At 45.0% G+C, this 20691-nt stretch overlaps 2 protein-coding genes across 2 annotated transcripts; one reads left to right on the plus strand and one right to left on the minus strand.

Moving 5' to 3' along the window:
* The first annotated feature begins 3613 nt into the window (after nt 1-3613).
* Nucleotides 3614-10882, plus strand: LOC146178475 (uncharacterized). The gene is made up of 6 exons (XM_084579763.1): nt 3614-3748; nt 4563-4708; nt 5219-5302; nt 8214-8252; nt 9238-9288; nt 10853-10882. The coding sequence occupies exons 1-6, from the start codon at nt 3685-3687 to the stop codon at nt 10880-10882; spliced, it is 414 nt and encodes a 137-aa protein (XP_084435889.1). The 5' UTR covers nt 3614-3684.
* Nucleotides 10883-12348: 1466 nt separating this feature from the next.
* LOC146178476 (uncharacterized) lies at nt 12349-13639 on the minus strand. The gene has a single exon (XM_084579764.1). It carries the CDS (start codon nt 13412-13414, stop codon nt 12536-12538), a length of 879 nt encoding a protein of 292 aa, XP_084435890.1. The 5' UTR covers nt 13415-13639; the 3' UTR covers nt 12349-12535.
* Nucleotides 13640-20691: the final 7052 nt, after the last annotated feature.

The following is a 20691-nucleotide window of genomic DNA, read 5'->3' on the forward strand; positions in this document are numbered from 1 at the left end:
CAAGAAGCGATTCGAATGTAAATGGAATCCTTCTACATTGTTCTCCATCTGTAAGAATATTCGTATAAAACGAATATTTTTGCGAATCAGCGAAGAGTTTTCTGTAGTGTTGTCGCTTATGGAATTAAATCTGTAGCTGTCTATAAATGCATGTGATTTCCACCATAAGGCAACCAGTACACTATGAGGAAGGCCGGTCTGGACGAGTCTTCAGCTGGAGTGAAGATTGCTGGAAAACGTATCAACAACCTCAGATATGCGGATGATACAACTTTAATGGCAGAAAGTGAAGTGGAACTCAAGAGACTTCTGATGCGCGTACAAGAAGAGAGTGAGAAGTTTGGGCTTAAACTGAACATTAAAAAGACAAAGATCATGGCGTCTTGCCGTATCAAGTCCTGGAGCATCAATGGACAAGAAGTGGAAGCTGTGACAGATTTTCTCTTCTTGGGCTCCAAGATTACCTCGGAAGGAGACTGCAGCCATGAAATTAGGAGACGCCTGCTTCTGGGAAAGAGAGCAATGGTTAGCCTTGACCGCCTAGTAAAGAGCAGAGACATTAGTCTGCCAACCAAGATCCGTATAACTCGTGCTATGGTCTTTCCAGTTGTGATGTATGGATGCGAGAGTTGGACTATGAAAAAGGCTGACCGCCGAAGAATTGACGCGTTTGAATTGTGGTGCTGGCGAAGACTCTTGAGAGTTCCTTGGACTGCCAGAAGATCAAATCAGTCAATATTGTCGACCATAAACCCTGACTGCTCATTGGAGGGTCAAATTCTAAAGTTAAAGCTCAGCTACTTTGGTCATCTGATGAGAAGAGAGGAGTCGCTGGAGAAAGATTTGATGTTGGGAAAGGTTGAGGGTTGCCGGAGAAGGGGTAGGCAGCGAACGCAATGGTTAGATGGCATCCTGCAGAGGCACTGCAGATGAAGTTATGTGATGTTAGAAAGATAGTGAGAGACCGGAAAGCGTGGCGTGACATGGTCAATAGGGTCACGAAGAGTCGGACACGACTGAACGACTGAACTGAACACTATTAACACAAAATACGCTATGGGAAAAATAAGGAGTGAACCGTACTCTAGCAAACTTCTTTTAACGCTAGGGCATGTTGCCCAAGCCCTGGAGAAATTTTACATCAATAAATATCTGGAATACTTACGGTTGGAAATTGAAGCTCATTTTGGGAAGTTCTTGTAGCTAGCAATGTTTTCAGCGGGGTTCTGATCTTTTCGAAGTTGCTATGAACAAATATTGATGCTGAGTTCAGGATCAACTTCCAGGAAGCAGTTTCAGTTCAGGAAGCAATTAACTGCATCTGGTTACAACTCTTTGAGGAGGAAATATGCCTACATCGCTGACTATAAATATTGGTTGTATTTAGTTATCGAAATCTACTCCGGTGCGTGAGCAGCGTTATAAAAGGGAATGTGCTAGTGGACGGCTCACTGCCTTTAACTGCAGTCACGTTTACTCTGTACTAAGTCAGTGCATTAACCTGTGGTCGTTATTTCGTGCTCATCAAAAGGTTACTTTGTGATACATGCAATGTGGTGAAGAATCTAGCGCCACACTTCAGTCAATGCGATGAGATTTATGAGCAGCAGAGAGTAAAAAGACGGGCCCAACCCTGTCTGCTGCCGAGCTACCGTGGATGTACGCTCAAATACCGAGGCTGAGATGACTTTGCCGCGTCTTTCCGTAAAACCGCTATGGCTGAGGAGGCAGACATCACTATGCCAATTACAGATTCACAGGCAGGTGTCATCAGTGACTTCAGGACTGCCGCACATAGTCTTGCACGGGGTAGAATCGCATAATCTGGTCCAAATATTCTTAATGAGATCCCCTTCCCTGATACGGTCAGTGAATTAATTTGAGTGCTGGCACACTGTGTCAACCCTGGAAACGAGGCGGCTCACTTGACAGCTTGATGTTTAGTCGGCCGGGTGAGGACAACCTGCGCTCTGGAAACAGCCAAGGATAGCCTAATCTGACTTCGTCATCTAGCCCACCTCTTTTGTATCGGACGAAGCTTCCAAATTTCCACCCGGGCACAAGAAGACCAGCAAGTCGCCGGGAGGAGACTCCAAATAAGATCCTTCCCTAACCTTGTAGCTCTCACATATAATCCCATATGTTTTCTCCGATGGAGAGCTAACCTCAACAGCATAATCTGAGGATAGCCTAGGCTCACTTCTATCATTCAACTATTAAGGCATGGCTATTAGATTCGGTATTCGCTTCGAATGAGAAATTTCTGGGTTAGTATATCTTTCAACGAAGCTTTTTTGTGGTTCGATTTTTCTGCTTTTTTTTTTTTTGACGTGTGAGAACCACGAACACATCACTTAAATCGTTCACTGCGGCACGCAGGCGCAATAAAATAAAAAAATCCCATCGAGAGAACCCTTAATAATAATAATTGGTTCAGAGGAAGGGAAAGGCACAGTATCTGTCACACTTTGTTTCTGTCCACACCTGAACCGCACCGTAAGGGAAGGAAGGAAGGTGGGAGTGAAAGTGGAAAGAGAGAAAGAGGAGCCGTAGTGGAGGGCTACGGTGTAATTTCGACCACCTGGGGATCTTTAACGTGCGCTGACATCGCACAGCACACGGACGCTTCTTCGTTTCGCCTCCATCGAAACGCAGTCGCCGAGGTCGGGATCGAACCCGGGTACTCCGGCACAGTAGTCGGGCGTCTTATCACTGCACCACCCCGGCGGGGCCGAGAGGACCCTTCGCACTCCAGTTGTGTATTGTAACTAACTGTATACCAATGGCTACTCTCGCCACCGAGAGGGCAGTGCCGTTCGCACCGCCGAAGCCTAAGAACTGCGCTGAGGTTTCGCTTATGGAGTATCTTAACTGTCCTCAGAATTTGTGTTCAATAAAGTATATACAGCCTAGCTTGGGATTTTTGTCATATGCTACGGAGAAGACGGGCTTGAGCGGTGCTTGGATGAAGTGAACTGGAGGGCTGTTCCGAATTATCGGACGACAAAGAAGGTCCCTGCGCAAAAGCAACAAAGAATGCCACTACACGATGTTTCAGCGTGAGACATAACGAGATGGGCCAATGTGAAAGCGTGATGGATATATAGAATGCCGCTCCTGGGAATCATTATTCAAATTCACCCTAAGCCCCTGATAATTTGTTATTGTATTTATGCGTACTATACTTTTGTTTGCGTTAGACGTCTTTAGTGCACGGAAACGTTGGTAGAACCAACATGACAAACCAAATGCCTTTAGCCACGCCTACTGTTCATCGTCCTACAAGCGCGTGCGCCATGTACGTAATTTTCTCCGCACAGTCATTTGTTCGCCCATTTTGCATTCGGTATGCACTCGACAAAGCAACCGTAGTGTTCGGGCAACGGAAAGGAAAGACCGCCTTCCATAGCACACGCTTCGGCATTATATTTTGCGGTAGATGAAACGCATGGTTGCGGAGATGACTGTACAAATGTAGACCCAGCTGGTTCCTGCATTCCCGAAAGGCCGTATAAAACAGCAGGTGATAAACACCGGAGCGCACAGAAGACAACCGTGGAATTCGTGTCTACGTTGAACAGTCCCTGCCGTTCTTTGGGAGCCGTCGTTCATACCCACTGGAGTCTTACTTCGTCACCCGGATAACCCTGCTGCTGCTGTTGGCATCCTTTTCTCAAGTACGCGATGTGCCGACTCGTAGCAGTCACTGCGATGCTGTGCCTTGCATTCCTGGTCGCCGACGGCAATGGTATGTGGACTGGTCTGGTAGCATGGTAAAATAATCACGAACGCTACTTTATGCTCAAAATCACCACGGGAAGGAGGAATTGTGTACGAGAAACCATAATTTATGTCTCTGTGGCCGTTGCACAAAGTAACAAGTCGAAGAAAAGCTTGTAAACGTCGGCAGTGTGCTCTCGTTTCGTTTGGTATAGTAAGAGCAAAGACCAAAATGAAAGGAGGTCAGAGCTGGGTACATAAATAGCATCACCGTATACGCGATTCCACCATGTGACACATGTTCGTTCCACCGCAGAGAAAAGTCTCCAGCGCTGAAATTGGCGTTTGGGAATCATAGACTTCGTGTCCTAAAAAGACACAGCAAATGTAGTGTGAAAGAAACAGCGCCATACTGTATGAAAATGCTGCATAGGAATCACAGTGCGAATGTCGGTAGGAAACGCGCATCTTGACTAGCATTTCGCAGCTGATAGACGGAACCATTTTAATACACGGTGTCTGGGATGATGATATTCGTACATTGAAGAGCTTTTCGTTCTGTTTTCGTGCATTCGAGGTTGAGGATTCATTTCACATGACATATCAAATGCTCAAATTTGTAGCTGGCGGTTTCTCACTCAGCCAAGCTGAATTTCCGTGGAAGGAAAACGCAGCGGCAGGTAGTGAAGAAAGGGCTTAAAATTTCAGCCATGATTTTAGTGATATTTCCCGCCTTGCTTGCGTGAAAGAAAGGTTCAGGAAAACAAGAGTATAGGACTTTGTCCAACAGTGGGCTTAACGCTGTCGATGATAATGATGATTTTGGAGTCTGAACCACGCAGTGGACGTCATCATCGATCGGCTCAAGTCCATGGTGCGCCAGCTAGTGCCAAATGAAGCCATGGCGCAGCAGTTCATGGACCGCATCGACAGTACGCGCGAGTGCCTAATGATGGCAAGGGACATAAATCCAGCAATCATACAGCGAGTGAGTAAACGCACGCGTGAGCCACGCCGGCTCAGCTATGTCAGCTCAGAAATGAGCACCAGAAACAGCTGTTATGTTCAAAATATAAGTCCAAGTGTAAAAACAACAAACGTAGGAATATCAATACATTTCTTTTCAAGTTTTGTGAAACAGTTCTACAGCCTTACTTTGTAGCCGTATGCCGGGTCTGAGGCATTCGCTCATGAGTAAATACTCCTTTAATGTGTACAATTTACTATGTGAGTAAAAATAGTCGAAAAGACTCACTTTCTCCGTTATTTTTTTCTTGACGAGGTTGGTTGCATATCTTTGCCGAGTAATCAATTTATAAGCCGGTCTCTGTCGCTCTTTGCACTGGCTAAGTTCAGTGCACAGGGAAAGGGCGGGGACGCTCTCAAGAGAAGTGACTTTGTCCAAGCCTACCAGTGCATTCGATCTATCGACAAATGAAATGTTCGCTTTGTCATCACTTTTCATGCTCTTGCTACAATGACAATATTTTATGCCCAGTTCACCGATGGTATCGTTCCCACAGTAACGGAATGCGCCGCCAGGACCATAGGAATTAGTGATCGTCAGCAGAGAACCGATGCGGTGAGTATCGAACGAGAAAAGGGTATCAAAAATTTCCGCATAGAAGTCCGGGAAGAAAGTGTCGAACAGTTGCCATTTACTGCAGCTCTTTTCGGGTGGACCTTAAACGTTTACTCATCCTCAGAAGATTTATTTAAAAACACCTGACATCCATCATTCCCTCTTGGTTGCTGATCAATTCGGCTTCTCAACTGCTAGCCTTCCTCGTTAGCAGTTGCAGGCGGATTTCTTTTTTCAAACCCATCGCGCGAATTGGTCTGTGAGCTTCTGGCAACGTGCTGGTCGCAAATGCCAATTCCTAAATTAGCAAGCACTATCTACCACTGGAGAAATTTGGTTCTAAAAATAACTTTGCCTCTAGGAATCAAATGGAAGCAATTAAAAAATTACTTCCAGTTTGTTATGAGTGAGCCAACAGAGAAAACAATTGAATTTATTTGACTTGCGAACTAGAATAACGTGAACCCAGCTGAGACCAGTTAGTAAATCATAGCCTACAACTGGTTCTGATAAACTCACGGTTGAAACCTGCAAGGGTCCATCCGGACTTGACAGTTGCAACAGTTGGGCTTGCCCCCTTTTCCAGTTGGACACAGCAGTATTCGAACTACAAATCACGTCCCTATCGGTCACTCGTTTCGACCACCTTTGCTAACTGGTGAGAGTAGCTGGTCTTCCCAATTGGTTCAAATGGTCTGCCTAATTGCACCTAATATATCCATGTGAACATTTTCGTACTTGTCGACCCGTTGAAAGTAATATACTCTTTAGACAACAGGTATCTGAAGCGTAATCTTTAAATTGCTTTCATAATTTTAGTTCATTCTCAGTTGAGATGAAATAATTGCGCTGGACTAGCACCCTTGCCGGCTAGTCCCGGCATGAGAGCGTGAGAGTATGCAGTGTACTCAAGTGGAGCAAACGGTTACTCTTTGAATATGTATTTTGCGTATGTTAACAGTGTCTGATTATACTAATGACGCACGAGTGCGATGCATGTTTGATTTCTGCAAAAGCGTGTAGTTGTCATAACTTCATTTTCTCTGTAGAAATGTTGCCGCTTTGAAGTGGAGTGTTGTCTTGACAAACCACATTCTTTTTCTTTTGCACCTTACTATTTTTCACATTTAGCATTTTGCCCAACTGAAATATATAGGGACATTTTGTGAGTGCCCCCTAAATGCAATCATTACCTGCCCAACACCGAGCTAAAGCAATTGGGTGAGTTTTCAGTTAGTCGAACTAATACAATTGCGTACTGCTTAACGATGGGGAATTTCACAGTCGGTAGCAATTGAGATTTCGCAAATTGTAGTCATTTCTTTTTCCTGAGCTGGAGCTCACTTTCTCGAATGCTCATGTTCGGAATGGCAGTTGTCGGTCTCAACTCCTGTCAGTACCGAAGAGATGTTGAGGAAGCTTCGTTTACTTCCGAATCGGCGCTAATTTGTTAGGGTTTTCGCTTGTTGCAGTCGAAATGATTCACAGTGAAGCGCTACTGTCCCGCGACTGTCACTTTTTCACCAAAACGCGTACACAACCTGTGTGCCTTGAAAGTTTGGCAGGACAGGAAAGCTGAGTGGATCGGGTCGCACACCGGTAATGCCATGCGTACGTCATGCGCTCAGCATTTCGTCGTGCTTTCGTGATCCATTCTCTCCTCTCGACTACGCGGCTTTTTTTATGGTTTCCTTTTGTCAGCCCCTTCTTTGCGGTCACGGGTTGCTCTTACTAGCGCGCCTCGATACAACGTAACCACGGCAGTGAAGCGACGCCTATTGTAGAATCGGGAACGCCGATTTGGATAATAAGACATAAGCGGACCTCTTTCCCATTATAAGGGATCTGAAATAATAAAATTCCTCATTCTAGAAAAATGAAAAAAAAAAGTTATAAATTAATTGGGAAGAAAGACTTCGATAACTGGCAGCTGTATTGAAAGCTTTCATTGGTCAAAGACACAAAAATGCTGATTTCCTCAAACATATTCGATGTGGCTATACCACGCTGTGCTCCACGACAAACATGTCCCCGGCCTAGCACTGGAACTGGATCGAGGTGCCCTAGCGTTTACTGCAGACACTATTTATTATTAAGCAGACATGCTCGATATCGAACGCGCTGCGAAACTGGCCCCGATGGAAGAACTAGTGGCGTGCTCTTATCTGTAGTGCTTCTGTGTGACTGCGCAGAGTGAATGAACTGTGCTGAATCACGAGGCCAGATACACGCCCCATTCAAAGAAAAATAATATCACACACACACAAAACAAAACAGGCAACAAACAAATAAATGTTTTTGTCCAAATCGGCATCCCACAAACCTTTGTCCCTGACTGTACGTCCCCATACCGTATTTCGGGTCCTTCAATCAAGGTATGTATAGTAACAATCCACTCGACATTTATCGTTTTGCACGAGCTGAGGTCCGATCAATAATTTTCACCTCTTTAGTTTGACTATAATTCAAAAGAGTTAGCGGTCGCTTTCTTCAAAAACCATCAATAGTTTGCTCACGTTTCATCCTCCCGAGGTGTAAAATTCTGGTTCAAGCTGCTGGCACAATTAACGCAGGAAGAGATGCACAACAAGGGTTTAAGGCTCAGGATATACACCTAAACAGGATAAAACGCCCATTCGAACTAATTCAACAACTTGAATAGTTCTTTTAGCGGTATCAAGGGAACGGACATAGTAAAGTAGCTTTCAAGTCATGTAAAATGTCACAGTCAGGCAAAGAAACTTGTAGAGGAAAACATTCAGTGCACTGAAATGGTTGAAACTGAGCCTAACTCCTCCGATCTTTGAAAATAATCGAGCTTTTAAGAACACCAAAATCATATATATCAATACAAGTGGCGTTACGCGTATTGTAGTTATAATAAATGTAATGCGAAATCTATCCTGTGCAGCTGAGGGCCTGTTTTCAAGAGAGGGCCGACAGATTCAAGGTAAGTAGATTTTTTTTTTTGCGCGACATTTTTCACGCCCCATACTATTAAATACTCTCGTCTTTGTGGCGCAATTACTCTATCTCTTATTTTACTCGTTTATAAGGGCTCATACCGTGTATTTACTTGTGTCTGTGTAAATGACGAAGTTCTCCACTTCTTAAAAATTGTCGTATGTACTTTGAAAACTTCTTGCGCTCAAGTATACGCTCTCTATGCAAAATGATGTGCCCTGTATCTGCTATAAACACATAACGTGCACATAGCAAAATTATTGGGTTTAAACTGGTTTGGCTTATGGGTTTTATCGTCCCAAAGTGACTCTGGCTATGAGAGAAGCCTGTATTGGAGGGCTATAAACATTTCGACCGCCTGGGGTTCTTTAACGTGCGCTGACATTGCACACCAGGCGGGTGCCTTGCTTTTCGCCTTTATCGAAAAGCGGCCGCACCAGCTGGGATTCGATGCCGTATCTTTGAACACAGCAGTCCAGCGCCTTAACCATTACGACATAATGGTTTTGAATGGTGAAAACAAAAAAAAAATGATAAGGTATGGAGTCTTCCTCATCCAGCGCGGCTCTCTTTCGCACTCTGTTACGTCTTCTTTTAAAAGTAGGTAGAAAATTTCTATGGTTTCATTTCCTCTGCCAATATTTCAGTAATTCTTCGAAGCTGAGTCATGGTACATAAACAATGACGATAAGATGAATATGTGCATACCTGAAATGAATTACATTTTTTTCCGGAAATTCGGAACGAACAATTGCGGTGGTTAAATTTGCGCACACAAAGTGTTTTGATCATGAAGAAAATGGCTGCTGTAGGCGCTGAGACCACGGAGTACAAAATTTGGAAGCACATGAACAATACAAGGAATACTGAGACGAATTTTACTCAACCAAACGCGATGCAAACCTATCCGAACTGGACATAGTCTATGCGCAGGAGTAACCGGTGCCTTTTTCTTTTCTATTCTCATCCAGGCGACAAGCGGTATGACTCCCGACGAGATGACCATGTTTGACAACGCCGGGGTGAGTACAACGCGCACTGCAGCGCGTTATTCTTCGACGCACGGGCTTGAGTAAATCATGAAGTTATTGTTTCTTTGTTCTAGAGTTTTACCAATAAGCATGTGGGAGAAAGCTAGAAGAAAGGGTGTAGACTGGTTTCGCTTAAAAAATCGCAAAAGGTCCCGATAAAGCGATTATTCAGCGTACACTTGCGATAGCCGCATTCAAGGTCCCACCACAGGCCTACTTTCATTAGGAAGCTTTGTGTCACAGAAGCCGTAGCTAGGCAAGTACGCAACAAAGTTTCACATCACAGAGTTCCAGTGAAGAACCATTTGTCAGTCACTTGCAGGCGTTTGTAACGTAACCGTTGACTCACAGATGGGGTCAAAGCTCCTCCTGCCCGAATTCGACGCACGGATACCCATACTGTCAATTCGAACTTGAACTACTTGTTGCTGGCTCCTGCTGTACCCTTCACGCGGTCTGTTCCACACATTATGCCCGACCTGAGTTAATTTTCGTTACGCCGCTGTCTGCATTAGAATCGTGACGTCATTCAACCGTGCACGCTTTGTACATATTGCGAAAGTGTAATGGGGGTGCATACGGCCGGAAGTACTTGCTCGCCTATCATCAGCTTTCGTAGCCTTCTCAAGCCCGCGCGGTTTCTTCAGGCACATTTGCTGTTGGACATGAAATAAATTATTGCCCTGAATGACAGGATAGAGATACAAAGACGGAAATAGTTCAGCAAACCTATGGACGCTATTGTGTTCACGTATCAAACTTCCCAAGGCGGGGTCAGATGGGGAGGGGGCGGGGGGGGGGATCAGCCGGAGGTTGTAAGCTTGAGTAACCAAATTGCATTTTGAAAGTGGGCAATAGGTAGTAGGCCTATCAATTCGCTTCGTAAGCTACATATAGTGGCTGTTTTATTTAAGCCTATTTTCACTTTGAATCGTATTGTGGTTCTGTCTCATTCTAAACTGTAAATTCGGGGTAGTTAACTCTTTTTGCCTTAACTATCTAACGCTGAAAGGTGTAATTTACGCATTAAAGCAGAATATAGCCAATACACCATGTTTAAGGAGACAACTACTAGCAGAGACCCGTTACTACGTTGAGCTGCGTAGTACTAGACGGTGTGCTTTCCGCTCTATCAGCAAAAAAAAAAAAAAAAAAAAAAAAGTTTCTGCTGAGCAGAACATTCTGTCGCTTGTCTCTAATACTGACGAGAAAATATTGCTTTCAGTAACTCTAAATCACAGACCTTCTGGAAAGCTGGCCATTCGATATCTGTACGAATAGCTTCGCAGTGCATCAGAACACGATGAATGTTTTTTTTATACTGTTCACGCGTGGTATACAAATGCCATATCCCTCATAATACGTGGCTTATAAAGCAATGTATGGGGAGACGTAGTTGTGACTGCCGCGAAGCATATTTGTGACCAACACTGGTGCGAAGAAGCACAGTAATGACGTAATTCTGCAACTTCTTGGTTTTGAGGGAGAGGATACTTGTGGCAAACAGTCTCGTAGTAGTTGCTGATGCCAACACCATCTGGAATTTGCCTTTCAGAGATGCATTCAACAAAGAGTGCAACCATGAGCGCCCAAGAATATCCGGAGTTGGTCACTGGCGGGACCTGTAGGGATATAGAGAAACACCTCTAGCAGCAGTGGGCTTTCGCTGTTGTTGAGCAATAAATTTTAGAAAAAGCTGCAAATAAAAATATTTCCAATGCAATTGCGACCTTGTCAATCCATGATATCATTCCTCTCCAAAATATTTCTAATATTTCTTAACACACTGCACTATTCACACCTGCTTCAGTGGGGATCTGGCTAAGGGCTGATAACGGCAATGGGAGAGCGGTGGAAGGTTTTCCTTTCGGCATCGAAATGCTCATAGCAATGCGGGCAAACACGTGATCCGTGCTCGTGTTATGCGGACACCCATGACAAAAATTTTGCTAGAACCATAACACAATTTGGCCTTGTAAATTCGATGAATATTGGCAAGAGATAGAAAGTGCCTTATTGCGATACACACACCACCATTACCAAAGCCAAATGGCTGGAGCGCTGGACCAGGCTAACAGGATGCACTACTTTGGTGGGGAAGGATATATTTGAGTATTTTGCACAGCCTTGTACAATACAGTTGATTGTCAGCCTTCCCAATTTTGTTGCAGTTATGGTATAAATTCTTTCCCGGATGCATTTCTCAACGGTCTTGCGCTCGCATTTCCCTTTTACTCTCCTCTCTCATTAATATCAGTGTTGTCTTTTCCCACCCAACACCACCACCTCGGTTTGGTTTAGCGGTTTTGTAGCTAAACAAATAAATAAATAATGACGTTGGGATCCGCTCTCCTTTAGTGAAAGAGAATAGCTCGGTGACCAAATCCAGCAGCAGTTTTTCTACAATACAGTGCCAAAAAAGCATCGCGTGTTCAACGCATTAGATGGCGAAATGAATAGTTCACACTGAATTAAAAAGCCCGATATAAACAGCCTACATTTCACTCCACACGAGGAGACAAGTGGTACTCCCGCATCAACAAAAAGAACAGTCAGTGAAAAACAACGCGAATTGCGTTTTATTTCGCTTGAACATAACAAAGCTGTAACTTTCACGCGTACACGACGAGGAAGTGGACTACGTTTTATCACTTCCGAGTTTCCCGAGAATGCAGCGATATTTATTATTATCGAGGGCTATATTTATCATCCATGTTCGCTCCATAAATTCCTTGAGGAACCGATCTGGAACAACAATACGATTGACTCTGAGATTTAACTCGGCTCTCATTTAACATACCAATATTTAAGCACCTAAAACATTTCTTACGCCAACTTCAAACAATGCATTGCACGCCATTCGGTCTCGACGTTCACGAAAAGCGCCTTATTATCGATGAATCTTTGTTGCTCGATACCCTCTCAGCCAAATATTCCCGCTGGAACGCGTAGTTTCGGAGACCCGGGCACTGGTTTCTTGGCCAGGGGTGTTGCAATTTCACCATCATGTCCTTGTTCATACACATGGGGGGGGGGGGGGGGGGGGGGAGGGTTATGATCAGCGTGACCTTGTCAAAGAACGCTCACACTACGCACATGTCCCAGTAACCATCACAAATTCTGAACTCAAAAGCGCACACTGAGACTGTTGCCTCTAGTGAAAAAATTCCAGGCTGGAAGTGTAGCCAGCTATTGTGCAGATCCCGCTCGACATACTGAGAGCGGTTAGTATGTTATTTCAAGCGGTTTGTTTCCGGTATGCACACCGAGGAAAACGCAGGTTGCCTTGCTTAGGAACAAAGCGATATGGGTGCGGCGTGAATCCCGCCTCCATCGGAGCTGAAGTCTGCGAGCAGCACTGGTCACCGCTGGTCCCTTTCTGTACGGACGCCAACTGACGCTCAAGTGTGGCCATGCGCTCCATTACAGAGTTCACGCCATACACCACAGCATTCGTGTCAACTTTCTCGCCCGAAGCCCGCTTCCGTATACTTTCCAAATCCTTCTTCATGAGGTCGATCTCTTTGACGGCGCTTGATATTGCGGTAAAAGGATCGGGTGGGGGAGCATCAGTGGCGCACTGCCTGCTGTGCTCAACAGCGACGCTGCGAACTACCAACTGTTGGCATTTGGCGCACTTCACTTTGTCGCTACCGCATGTGGTCAGATGGCCCCTGAGGTCACGTAGCTTACCGGTGAAGCAGCACTCCGCCCCGCCAGCGACACACAAGACGCGGCGTTGCTCCAAGTCAGACCGCTTGAATGTCACCGGGAGAACGTCCGCATCGGCGAACTCCATACCGTCTAGGGGACACTTCCCTTCTTCCTTCGAGATCTGGTCCCTGCACACTTGGCACAGCACGTGACCGCAGGGAAGGAGGAGAGAGCGGCTGGGCACCAGACCGCATACGCCGCAGGTCCGAGTGCTGGGCAGCGGCTCGACGAAGGTGAAGCGCTGGCGCTCGGCGAATCCGTCGAATCCTGTTAGAGTATATTCCGTGCCAGCCATCGCGACGTGCTTGGCCGTCACAGCGATCTCGCAAGTACTGTTATGCCGACAGTCGTGGAAGTAGTGACGAAGTCCGAAATTTGGCAACCAGTGACCGTGAACTGCCATAGCGGGCAAACAGCGCGCCGCCTGCGAAATTTACAGACAAGCTAGTGAACGGCAATCGCAGCACGAGGGCAGTGGACAGACTCTAGAATTAAGTTTTCGTCACTGACGCCGCGTCACGTTCAAACACAGCGGGGCAGAGGGCATACATTTGTGAAGGAGAGAAGAAAGTGGCAGCGAATGGTCGCCAAGCGTCTGTCATAGGCGGACGCTCAGAGTGAGGTCTGAACTGCTATTGGCTGTTTCCACGACTCAGAGACGGGGCCGGTACGAAAACTCGCTTGTGTTCGCCTTGAACCACACGTGGGGAGTCCAGGCGGCGCGGTGGTGATGGTCCGGGGCGTGCGTCTCGAATTGCACCGCGCAGGATGTAACCCGACAACCCGCGCCTGCTGAGAGCATCCGCCACTGCCGAGTCGGCGCCGCCGCGGCTGGCGCCGTTTCGTCCGTGTCTACCTTCCTTTTTTTGTTATGTTTTAGTTTTGAATGGATTTAGAGAGCAGTGAATACAGCTTCAATGTTTTGGTGCGAGTGAGTGCGATCACGGGACTCTGGAAGGAGTGAGATGGCGATGTGGCGCCGTATCCTTTTCAACGGGCGATCACGCAAAGGGATCTGACAAAAAAAGAACAAAAGGTCTCGAAGGTCGTTTTTGTCTTTTCCTAGCAATCTTCGAGCTGTCGAGGAGTGCGTCATTAACCAGGATGGCAGTTGGCGGCTACTTTGCGCAAAATGTGTACTTTATGACCCCGTCTGGGGGTGAAAATGTCACTTTGGTTACTTGGAAATTCTGTTTAGGCGCATTTACTAGCCGCATTTTTGTAATTGTTGTACAATAGCAAGCAAAAAAGGCAACTTAATTGTAATGTGTGCTGCCTGAGGCGTGGACTTTTGGTCTCTAAGTGCTCTAGGTTCTCCAGTCACACGCCGAGGTAATTCCCGTGCGGACGCTGCGGAAGATTTCACTATATATAGTGCCACTTGATCAGCAAGGGACCGTGAGAGAGCGCTGTTTCCATTTCCTGAGTTGCAAATGGTGATTCAAATCCAGCCGCGGATTCCTAAGTCTCATGTGCACTTCGAAGACTGCATACCATTTATCCTGATGCCATAGAAAACGCGAAGAGCAGTGAATGCATAATTACGCTACCGCTGCATTATTTTGGACGTTTTTCCATCGAGCTGGAATCGGAAAGACGACAGACGCAAACAGCAGTGCTCTAGATCGCGCATCATGTTTGGCTTTCTACACGCAGCAGCATCTTACAGGGACACTTGTGGCGAGTGCCCTTTTCCACACCCGGCGCAAGAAGCCACGAAAATTCTGTTCCTGCCAGTTTTTAATGTGCAGGGTCTTGAATATTTGGGGGCTGGGATTTAAAAAACTCCTATGCAAAATCTACTACACCATTCGAGCTGAAATAACGTTCATAAAGTAGCAAAATATACTCTACGTTATCTGATATGTGATTCAACATCGGTACTTGCCTAGATTTTCCGAAATAGAGAGAAAACCGCTCTCGGTGGCGTGCCCAATTTTCGCAGAAGAGAGTCGAAAAGCTATTTTGACATGATGCGCCATCTGTCGGGCAGCGAAGCAAGCGCGCTAACGGCCGGGATGGAGCTTGCCTCACTGCTCGACAGATGACGTACCATGTCAAAGCAGCGTTTCGACTCTCTTCTGCGAAAATTGTGCACGCCGCCGAGAGCAGTTTCTCCTCGATTTCTGAAAATCTAGGCAAGTACCGATGTTGAATCACTTATCAGATAACGTAGACGATATTTTGCTACTTTGTGAACGTTATTTCAGCTCGAATGGGGTAGTAGAGTTTGCATAGTAACTTTTTAAAATCCCAGCCCCCAAATATCCAAAGCCCTGTAGATGCCGAGCGGGTGTTCTCTTGTGTCAACCTCACAAAAACAGACATTAGTAAAAAATGAAGCTGGAATTACTTAGAGCGATTCTGCGAAGCAAGTTCGGTCTACGACTTGAAGGGAAAACAGTCTCTACGTTTAACGTTACTGCTGAGTTGTTGGATAGACTGTGCCAATATTACAATCTAGACAGTAACAAGGAACTTTCTTACCTGGTAAGCCGCTGCAAGAAGTGTGAAACAATGAAAAAGAAGAAAAGTCGCACAGCCTAGTGGCGTAGCACAGATATACTTTACACGCACTGCGATCAGACAACGCGGGAATTAATCGAAGCCTTTTATATCAATCAAGACCCAAAATGTATCAGCAAACCACCTGTCACTCTAAATGACGAAGAGATAGCCTTTCTTGGTGGCCTTTGAGCGTCGCACGTGTCTCTGCCTTTTGTTTTTATCGACTTCAGTGTGACGTAGGATGTGCATTGTGTCTTTCCTTTATAAGTGCCAAGTTATGACATTAAAAACTTAGTTGAGAGTCAGCGCTCGTCCCGTGTCTTTCTCGTTCTGGTCCACCGTTGTTCGCCCTATTTTACAATTATGATTGCCACTGAAATGACTTTCCGCTTATAAGCTCTAATTAATGTAAAGTGGTATACCATTACCAAGTACTGGTTTGGCTGGGTTTATGGGGCTTAATGTTCCGAAGTGACTCGGGCTATGAAAGATGCCGTAGGGGAGGGTTCCGAAAGTTTTGACCACAGGTTGTTCGTTGGCGTGCACTGGCATCGCACAGCACACGGGCGCCTTGCTTTTCGACTTACTCGAAAAGCGGCCGTCGCGGACGGGATTCGATTCCGCATCTTTGGGTTCTGCATTCGAGCACCCTAACCACAGCGCCACCGCGGTGAGGTAATAAATGCCAAGTACTGCGGCAAGGGGGAAAGTAGAGAAATTCAGAGGAAGCCCAATTGTCTGCAGGACAGATAATTGGGCTTTAACTGAGGATGACGACGTTTGTGGTCACCAGTCAATGATTATCTCACCGCTAACATCAAAGGCCAGCTGCAACGAAATATCCTCGGTTTGTAAAGCCTATTCTCGTAGTATGCCAAGAGGGAGTACTAAAATCTAAATATAGAATATGCCGTTCGTAATATAAGCGATTGTTTCAGAAATCGCCCGAAAAAAATCGTTGCTTTTAGAACCGAAATTAGAAAAAGGACGGTCATTACCAAGAGCCGGAAATAAGGTAGACATGGGCAGAATCGAGTTCTCAGATTTTTCACGCCATGATTGTTAATTACCTAATTACATGGAATATCTGAGAGGCATTGCATGGCTGACAATAATATGTCGTCGTTTTCTGACATTTATAAACCTCGGTTCAACTGACGTGAAACACCCTCATGTATACGGATGTGTTCAGATAACGATAATGAAGGTCCCATGACCATTTATTTTTAGTGCAATTTTCATATATGACGGGTAAATCTGTCAGCACAGTGAAATAAACCCTACAGTTCTGCAAGATACGCCGTGGATTCCATCGAAAAAAAAATATATCTAAAAGGTTAAAAATGCCGCTTTTGTTATTTGAAAACGTTGCAAGTATGGAGCCCTGCTACTTGCTCAATACATATTTGTTGTCCATCATTTTTACTGTCTAAATACATACGGATTGTACTTTTAGAAAGGCTGTAAAAGACTATTCTTTTTTGCCCCAGCATTTTAGGAAAAAAAAATCACAAAAAATTACTCGAAGAGCCACGCGGGTCCACAGAAAAGTCAATTTTAATCCTACATTCTTGCACGATGCAAAGAGGCCGGTGCTGCCGCTTAAGCTCCTTACCTTCCCCAATAATGCAGACTAAGTTCTTTATTTTAGTTAAACTTTGTAGCTTTAGACTAGTAAGCTCTTTGTGCACATTTCCGCAAAATTGGCCAAAATTCAAGAACATAAAAAAAATGGACAGCTTTGTTTCGCTTTGAAAAAAGAAGAAAGAAACGAGCCTTCGATTTTTATGCCATCTTTCAAAACAGTCTTCAGAACTTATTAAGTATCAGCCCCAAAACAAGGATTCCATTACATTGTTTCAAATATGAAACTGAACATATTCGTGATTATAGTATTTGACACAGAGAAATAGGTGCACGTCATTTGATAATTGCAGGACATAAGAGCGGAAGTTATTAATGACAACATATTGAGATCGCGAGCACATGCATGACTTGAGAATGTTAAATACTTATACCATCACCGTTCGAGGTTAGCAAAGAGAGTATATGATTGAGCGTATCAAACACCTTAAGCTGAAATCTACAAAAAGTAAAGGAGTGAGCATCTGGGTTTCAGTCAAGCCCCGCGGAGTCAAGAAAGGAAAGGTGGTTTATAAATTATTGCCCTCTAATTACCTAAACTATATACGTCTCCCGTTTTGAGGACTATTAAGTTTCCTCTCAGCAGAAAAATGGGCATAGTTATATACGTGCGTTAGACATGGAACTATTAAAAGCAAGACAGTTTACTGGTCGGCTCTAGATATTGCAAAAGTCTCAACTTGTCATGCGTTTCAAGCTTGTTAGAACAGGCTGCATCTCATTTTCTTCCTCTGTCGGTTCATAAATACATTTTGAGACTTTCTGACCCAGAAATTTTGTGAAGCCAAGGCTGTGAGACCGACAGCCAGCTGCAATAAAATATTAACGTTGCCCAAGCGAGATCCGAATAGTTCATATACTGTCAACTATTAAGCTTGCAATGTTACTTAATCGAGGGATGCTGTTGAAAGCACATTAAGACGCTTACAATTTTTTAGGACTATGAGACCCTTATCAAAGTGATCATTGTGTTAACTCGTGTTCAAATGGTTGTGAAAACCTTCAAAACCGGCTAACATTTGCAGCGTGCATGGGTTCAATAAATTTAGGGAACATCTGGGGCTTCGTTTTTACAAGGACTCATAAACGGTTTGCGACCCTCTTTCCGCACTTTTTTTCAATAATAGGAAAATAGTCTCGTAAAGAAAAGCCGGAAAATCACGGTCGATACTTATGAAAACAGGCTCCCAATCTGAGTCCTTCGTGATCATCATCATCATCAGCCTGACTATACCCACCGCAGGGCGAAGGCCTCTCCCATATTTCTCCACTTACTTCGTGACCGTCTCTTTTAGAGCTTGGCGGCGGCCGTCTGCCCGCGGACCCCAAACGGCGCTATCCCACTGCTGCATTGGATTTCATTGCGCTCGCGGATCGGTTAACCCGATACTCTCCGCCTGTCTCGGACCGATGGCGGTGGCCTCGCGCGCATCAGACGATTGTTTTCGCATCCGGCGCCGGCGACGCAATGCCGTGCAGGTGTGCTTGTTTTTTGTTTGTGGCGTCCTTTTTTTTTTTTTCTGAGAGCAGAGTACGGGCACAGCGGCCAAGGTGCGAATCAGACTCAGACCGAGCGAATGAACCACAAGTCAAGAGTGCCGAGGGTTGCGTTCGAAATACATGTGCAAACGTTCGCGGACAACGAAATATTTATCAAGGCGAAAGCTTCACTATAGCTATGTTGTGTTCGCAAAATTTGTCATCAAAGTGTGTTGTCCATAGGTGTCGTCGGATGTGGCGCCAAGCCATTAAAATAATGATAATGAGAATACATTTATGATTGATAATTATAGCGATTAATGGTAAAGATCATTAGTGATACATTAACCGGTAATATATAGTTAGTGATGGGTAGTAAAAATAGCGCCAGAGCTAATCCTTTCGCATTTTCCAATAGTGGCTTCTGCAGTGTCCTGTAAGTTTTTGTAATCTAATGAATTTAGTATAACCATTGTACTTTATTTTTTATTTGTTTGAATTATTTATATCGCTTGTATCTTGTAAAGCTGCACGGACTGTGCTGTGTCAGCTCTCCTCCGGAGTGACGTTCCGTCGTGGCAAGTGGCGGCATGCACTGCTCGAACGGCGTCTGAATGTGTTGCTTTGGAAGTTTGACTCAGAAAGTGAGCAAGCGAGCATTCAAAATCCTTTCTAGGGGCGCGTGTCATTCTGAACAGTCCTGTTAGCTTCGCTGTTCATTTCAATTACTGTGTCGCATTAACCAGCATTAGCTGCATGAATTCGCTCGATACTGACGGGTTGAAGCGTGGAAGATTGCTTTACATGATTTACTTGGTTGCATTAAAAGGATATGCTCAAAAGAAGTGTTGTTGATAAATGACGCTGCCGAGACGGCGGTGACGTCTCGCACCTCTGTGAGCCGAGCAACATGCTGTAAATTCCTCGTTGGCGTTGCTCAGTTTTCGTTTCTGCTACGTTTCGTAATAAATTATTAGAATGCGCTTGCTCCTCTGGCACTTTGTAGCACTTTTTATAGGGCTCGAATAAAACTTTAAATACAACACACGAGTTCTAAGTGAATAGTAGTAGAAGTGTTCATTAATGTTTCATAAAACGTCCACTTTCCTTTTATTGCGTTTATTCATGAGCTTCAGTTCAGTTCAGTCGTTCAGTCGTGTCCGACTCTTCGTGACCCTATGGACCATGTCACGCCACGCTTTCCGGTCTCTCACTATTTTCCTAACATCACATAACTTCATCTGCAGCGCCTCCAGGATGCCATCTAACCATCGCGTTCGCTGCCTACCCCTTCTCCGGAGACCCTCCACCTTCCCCAACATCAAATCTTTCTCCAGCCACTCCTCTCTTCTCATTAGATGACCAAAGTAGCTGAGCTTTAACTTTAGAATTTGACCCTCCAATGAGCAGTCAGGGTTTATGGTCGACAATATCGACTGATTTGATCATTCATGAGCTTACAAAGGTGGTTATTACCGGCTTGATAAATGTGTACTTTACATGAGATGTACCGGTAGCGGCCCGTTCAGTGTACGTCTACTCGGTTTTCACCTCAGATACTATGCAGTTGGCACGCATTTCTTGGATCTGTTTCTAATGCATCTTGCAACTTCCTGTACGAGCCGCCGTTTGGCCACCAGGAACATCCCCAGCCTCAAAAGAAAGTGCCAACTTCTTCGAGAGCGCAACCAGAAAGTTCAGCTGTCCGCACACCGATATGTTGCCAGAGGACCGTGGCCGAAATAGTAAATGATATTAGCGCATATATATCGTCATCAGTTGCTGCGCTGGTTGAAGCTCAGCTCAAGCTCAGCAATGTTAAACGCTGTGGTTGCCTTTGCAGCAGCTACAACAAATAATTTGCCCTGGAACTTCACTTTCATCCCAAAAGGGCTATAGATAATTTAGACAGTTTTTCATGTGAACATAAGTCAAGACACTGCAGCTCTGGTTGAATGTGTGCTCCCTTGAAAATAGGTTTTTCTTTAAATATTCGAACTAGTAAGGAGCAAAGATATTCGTTTTCGGCAACCGGTTGTTTATGCACTA

This window comes from Amblyomma maculatum, chromosome 9, assembly GCF_055883805.1.
Source record: "Amblyomma maculatum isolate TAMU_Amacu chromosome 9, ASM5588380v1, whole genome shotgun sequence".
Taxonomy (NCBI): Eukaryota; Metazoa; Arthropoda; class Arachnida; order Ixodida; family Ixodidae; genus Amblyomma; species Amblyomma maculatum.